Source organism: Macaca mulatta, chromosome 1 (assembly GCF_049350105.2).
Source record: "Macaca mulatta isolate MMU2019108-1 chromosome 1, T2T-MMU8v2.0, whole genome shotgun sequence".
Classification (NCBI taxonomy): domain Eukaryota; kingdom Metazoa; phylum Chordata; class Mammalia; order Primates; family Cercopithecidae; genus Macaca; species Macaca mulatta.
Window position 1 is genome coordinate 228,148,196 of NC_133406.1, and position 6,000 is coordinate 228,154,195.

Sequence of the window (6,000 nt, forward strand, 5' to 3'; positions counted from 1 at the left end):
AGGCAACATCATCATTGTTTGGGTCTAGGGTCAGATGCTTCTGAATAGTCATGTGAGGCCCCTGATGTTTGCTATGCAATCATTCATTCATTCATTTTGAGATCCCACGGAAAGCACCGTGCAAATGTTTGAATCAATGAATCAATGAATGAGTTAGTGAACCAGCAAGCTGAGCCGAAGCCATCGCTAGCCGAGCCCCTGCCTCCAGACAGAATGAGCAGGACACATTTGGGAAGCAGCAAGTTCAGTCCTTCAAGTATTTACTGAGCTCCTGCTCTGTATCAGACGCTGCGCTAGGTGCGGGGGTTGCAGGGGAATAGGACCGACCAGGCCTCCACCCTCATGGAACTCAATAGTCTGATGGGGGAGACAGGCCACCGACAAGGAAACACCCCAGCAAGCAAGGCCTTCCTAGGTGGGGTGAACGCAGTCAAGGAAATTAGCAGGGAACGAGATCAGAGGTTGCTTTGGGTGGACTGGCCTGAGATGTCTCCCAAAGGAGGAGCTGGGAGGAGAGAGCCAGGCCGTCGAGAGAGCTGGCAGAAAGCCCTGATCTGAGAGTGTGATGTGACAAGAACAGAGATGGGCCTGTCCTGAAGGAGCAGAGTGTAGGGAAAAGGACTGTGCACCTGGAGGAGTCAGGGAATGTGGCACCTGGATGAGTGTGGGGTAGAGGGAGTACTCCAAGCAGGCTTCGAGTCTCTTAGACAGGAAAGGCCAAAGGGTAATCCAGACATGTCAACCTCATAGAGGCTTCCAGCTAAGCACACGCCTCTCCAGGAGAAACCCACTGTGTCTCTTCCCGTGTTCAGGTTTCCCAACCTCTTTCCCCCACTGAAGCCGGAGACAGTGGCCCGGAGGACAGTGGAAGCTGTGCAGCTCAACCAGGCCCTCCTCCTCCTCCCATGGACGATGCATGCCCTCGTTATCTTAAAAAGGTATGGAGCTGGGAGAGAACGCTCTGGGTCAGTACGTATGTGATCGATTAGTCATGTCTGCTGTGGGCATGAGCATGAGGAGTGGTGGCACATTTGCCGTTGATGTGCTGTACTTACCATGGGGCAGCAGTTCTCAAACTTGTTAGTCACAGGGCCCCTTAGAGTTTTAAAAAGTATGGAGGAACTCAAAGAGCTTTTGTTAATGTGAGTTGTAGCTATTGCTATTTACTATATTAGAAATTAAAAGCCAGGGCTGGGCGCAGTGGCTCACGCCTGTAATCCCAGCACTTTGGGAGGCCAAGGCAGGTGGATCATGAGGTCAGGAGATAGAGACCATCCTGGCTAAAATGGTGAAACCCCATCTGTACTAAAAATACAAAAAGAAATTAACTGGGCATGGTGGCGGGTGCCTGTAGTCCCAGCTACTCGGAAGTCTCAGGCAGGAGAATGGTGTGAACCTGGGAGGCGGAGCTTGCAGTGAGCCGAGATCACGCCACTGCACTCCAGCCTGTGCGCCACTACACTCCAGCCTGGGCGACAGAGCTAGACTCCATCTCAAAAAAAAAAAAAGATACTAAAAGCCAGAAAAATGTTGTAAGATGTATACATTTGTTTATAATATTTATTCATTTATAAATAGCCATAATGAACCCATTACATTAATATAAATATATTTTTATGACAACTAGTTATGTATTCTAAAACAAAATAAATGTAGTCAGGAGTGGCATTGTTTTACATCTTTGCAAATCTCTTTGTTTGGCTTAATTGAAGACAATTGGATTCCAGTATGTGCATCTGATTTCAATTTGTTGTGATATCTTGTGTCACATAGCCTCTGGAAAATTCTACCATTCACTAAGAGAATGAAAGTGAAAAGACAAATAACATCTTAGTATTATTACAGAAACAATTTGGCCAGGCATGGTGGCTCACGCCTGTAATCCCAGCACTTTGGGAGGCCGAGGCAGGCAGATCACCTGAGGTTGGGAGTTCAAGACCAGCCTGAGCAACATGAAGAAACCCTGTCTGTACTAAAAATACAAAAAAATTAGCTGGGTGTGGTGGCGTGTGCCTGTAATCCCAGCTACTTGGGTGGCTGAGGCAGGAAAATCGCTTGAACCCGGGAGGCGGAGGTTGCAGTGAGCTGAGATCGTGCCACTGCACTCCAACCTGGGCAACAAGAATGAAACTCCGTCTCAAAAAAAAAAAAAAAAAAAAAGCAATTTGACCTCACAGACCCCTGAAGAGATCTCAGGTACCCCCAAGGGTTCCTGGACCTCATTTTGAGAATCACTGTTCTAGAGCCTATTGGACATAGCCCCTGCCCTCAGGAAGTTTACTGCTAGAGGGAACATGGGGATCTTGATGCCAAGGGCTCAGAATTCACAGAAGCGTCTTAGTACCAGTCAGGTGGGATGTAGCAGGGCAGACCACTTTGGGGAGGTAGGCTTTATAAAGGATAGACTCCTCCAGAATTTGCCTGGCAGCCTAGTCCTATTCCCCTAGAATTTTCCAGACTTTGTGCCGCAAACCCTTCCCCTCCCAGTCCCACACTCAGTTTTCTTGGGCCTCTTAGCACAGCGGGAGATCCTTGTCCCTGGAGCCACAGGTGACCATGAGCTCTTGGCTCCCCTGGGGATCTGGCCCCCACATGACTGAACCCCTCTGACCCGGAAGGCCTTTTCAGGAACGGAAGCCCCCAAGTGCCAGGCTGGCCCCTGCTCTCATGCGACATGCACTCCCAGGAGAGCCAAATTCTGCCCTGGCTGCCGGGACATGGCGAGTCCCAGCTAAGAGGCTGCTCCAACACACTCAGGGCACAGAAACCTCGAAACCGAGGGGCAAGCCCGATCAGCCCTCTCTTCCCCAAACTCAAAGCCCTTTCAGAGGCACAGGGAAGGGGGCACCCAGGGGCATCCAGTCCACGCGTCGGCCTCCCTCAGTCCATCCTGACCTCGGGTCTGAGATGCTCCTCGGCCGTCTCTAGGAGCCCCTAGTTGATCAGGGGCTCAGGTCCTCACTGAGGCCAGGCTGCCACCCTCCACCTCAGGGGAGCTTCTTAGAAGCCTTCCAGAGCTTTCTAGAGAAAAGTTGGTCTAGAAAACCTCAGCGCTCTCCACAGTAAGCCCTCAGCCTTATTTTCCAACCTTCCCCACAACTACTTTTCAACAGGAAGGAGGAGCCACCCACCTCCCCGTTCTCTGAACTGCATCCCTCCTCACCTTCCCCAGGAGAAAGCAAGGCTCAACTCTAATGCCACCACCCCCAGGAAGCCTTCCAGATTGCTCCAGCTAGAAGTGAACCTTTTTCATCTTGTACTTAGAGTGGGCCAGGACCCTTCGGTTTGAGTCACCAGACAGCCTGAGGGCCCTCTCTATGCCGGGCCCATGCAAGGGGGATCAGAGATAAAATACCCGCCATGAAGGCCCCCACAGGCTTGACAAGTAAACGGGCAAGGACTACACCAGTGCTTGCTGGGGAAGCACCGGGGCTCCTGGTTGCACGAGGAGAAGCCTGAGGGTGAGCCCAGGACGCTTCCCCGGAGGATGTGACACCCAAATCCAATCTGATTCCTCAGATCCACACGATCATCTCTGTGGAATTGAGGGCAGTTGGGATTGAAGAATCTCTGAGCTGCCTGTGGGCACCAGGATGCTAAGAGCTTGGTTTTGAAAGTGTGTGTGTATGAAGGGAGAGAAGGTCAGCACTCCCCTTGACAAGGAACACACACAGGTTAAGCCATTGTCACCTACTTAGTGGCATCTAACCACCATTTGTTTTTAATGGGTACAAAAAATAGACCGAATAAAAATAAGTCTTTGATAGCACAACAGGGTGACTATAGTTAATAGTAATTTACTTATACATTTAAAAATAACTTAAAAGGCCAGGTGCAGTGGTTCACGCCTAAAATCCCAGCACTTTGGGAGGCCGAGGTGGGCGAATCACCTGAGGTCAGGAGTTCAAAACCAGCCTGGCCAACATGACAAAACCCTGTCTCTACTAAAAATACAGAAATTAGGCAGGCATGGTGGCGCATGCCTGTAATTCCAGCTACTCGGGAGGCTGAGGCAGGAAAATCACTTGAACCCAGGAGGCAGAGGTTGCAGTGAGCCCAGATCGTGCCACTGCACTCCAGCCTGGGCGACAGAGTGAGACTGTCTCAAAAATAAATAAATAAGTAAATAAACATAAAAATAACTAAAAGTATAGTTGGATTATTTGTAACACAACAGATAAATGCTTGAGGTGATGGATACCCCATTTACATTGATGTAATTATATACATTTGCATGCCTGTGTCAAAGCATTTCATGTACCCCATAAATATTTATACCTACTGTGTACCCACAAAAATTAAAAATAAATAATGAACTCTGTTTCAGAATCTAGGAAAAAGATAAAAAATTTATAAAAAAAATTGCTCTTACCACCCACTCTCTGCCTTTTTAAAACATATATTTTAAAAAGAATTTGTGTGTTTGTGTGTGTGTGTGTGTGTGTGTGTGTGTGTGTGTGTGTGTGATAGAGTTTTACTCTTGTCGCCCAGGCTGGAGTGCAATGGCACGATCTCGGCTCACTGCAACCTCCGCCTCCCATGTCAAGCAATTCTCCTGCCTCAGTCTCCCGAGTAGCTGGGATTACAGGTGCCTACCACCATGCTCGGCTTTTTGTATTTTTAGTAGAGATGGGGTTTTGCCATGTTGGCCAGGCTGTTCTCAAACTCCTGAGGTGATCCACCCACCTTGGCCTCCCAAATTACTGCGATTACAGGCGTGAGCTACCACGCCCGGCCTGGAAAGGATTTTTGAGACAGGGTCTGGCTCTGCCAGCCAGGCTGGAATGCAGCAGTACAATCTCAGCTCACTTCAACCTCCGCCTCTTGGGTTCAAGCCATCCTCCCACCTCAGCCTCCCCAGTAGCTAGGACTATAGGCACATGCCACCATACCCAGCTAATTTTTGTATATTTTTGTAGAGACAGGGTTTCACCATGTTGCCCAGGCTGGTCTTGAATTCCTGGGCTCAAGCGATCTGCCCACCTCGGCCTCCCAAAGTGCTTGGATTACAGGCATGAGCCACCATGCCCAGGCTCCCACTGCCTTTTTAACAGCTGCTTATCCACTTACTTGAAAGCTCTTCCCCTGGGGAGGGTGGGGATTTGGGGAGAAACTGGTGTGTGGCTTGGGGGGGTGGGGAGTACTTTTAGGGACCAGCCCTCTGCTGCCCCATCTCACATGGCCACCAGCGACCGAGCCCCTGGATCCTGCCCCGCTGACCATCGCTGACCATCGCTGTTTTCTTTCCTTCCTCCCACTCCAGCATACTCCCACAGGCTGCCCTTGAGGAGATCCACAAATTCTCAGGAACCTACACCTGTATGAACACTTTCAAAGGGCGGACATAGAGACAGGACGAAGACATGTCTGAGGAGTCACGGAGTTCGGGGGCCACAGCACCTGGGCACACACCCGAGCGCCTGTCCGTTGACACGCTTCTGCTGGGTGAGCAGGACAGCTCCTGTCCTCAGCGAAGAATCTGGCTGCCCCCGGGCCAGTCCCAGGACCTTTGCACAGGACTGATGGGTGTAACTGACCCCCACGGGGAGGCAGGAAGCCAGCCAGTAGCCACCTTGACACTTTCGTACATTTCCAGTTCCGTAGAGTTTATCGTTCAATTGCTTCTCAAGTCTCACCAGCCTCAGCAGTGTGCATAGACCATTTCCAGGAGGGTCTGTCCCCAGATGCTCTGCCTCCCGTTCCAAAACCCACTCATCCTCAGCTTGCGCAAACTGGTTGAACGGCAAGAATGAGAAATAAAGAGAGATGGCTTTTGTGAGTTCCTTTGTTCAAATCTTTGGTGGGCAGTTGGGAGGGAGCCAGTCCCAACCACTAAACTCCATCCTTTGAGAGATAATTGGTCTGTTCAAGGTCCCCAACTGCCAAGGGTGGAGAGAAGGGGGCCGAAATCAGGAGACAAAGTGTAGCCCAGGCCTACGGGCAGAGAGAGGTGCCTGGTTCCTTGCCCACTCCGCCAGGCCCCTCCCAGCAGCCATGGGT

At 50.5% G+C, this 6,000-nt stretch overlaps 1 protein-coding gene and 1 pseudogene across 1 annotated transcript in view; both read left to right on the forward strand.

The window, feature by feature from the left end:
• DHRS3 (dehydrogenase/reductase 3) overlaps positions 1-5,771 on the forward strand; it is a gene marked incomplete at its 5' end in the record, with an annotated part of 52,954 nt that extends 47,183 nt beyond the window's left edge. Inside the window, 2 exon segments of the mRNA NM_001260537.2 lie at positions 813-938; positions 5,264-5,771. Of these exon segments, the coding sequence (NP_001247466.1) occupies positions 813-938; positions 5,264-5,348 (211 nt within the window). The 3' untranslated portion in view covers positions 5,349-5,771.
• On the forward strand, positions 3,619-3,720 carry LOC114675259 (U6atac minor spliceosomal RNA; annotated as a pseudogene).
• Positions 5,772-6,000: the final 229 nt, after the last annotated feature.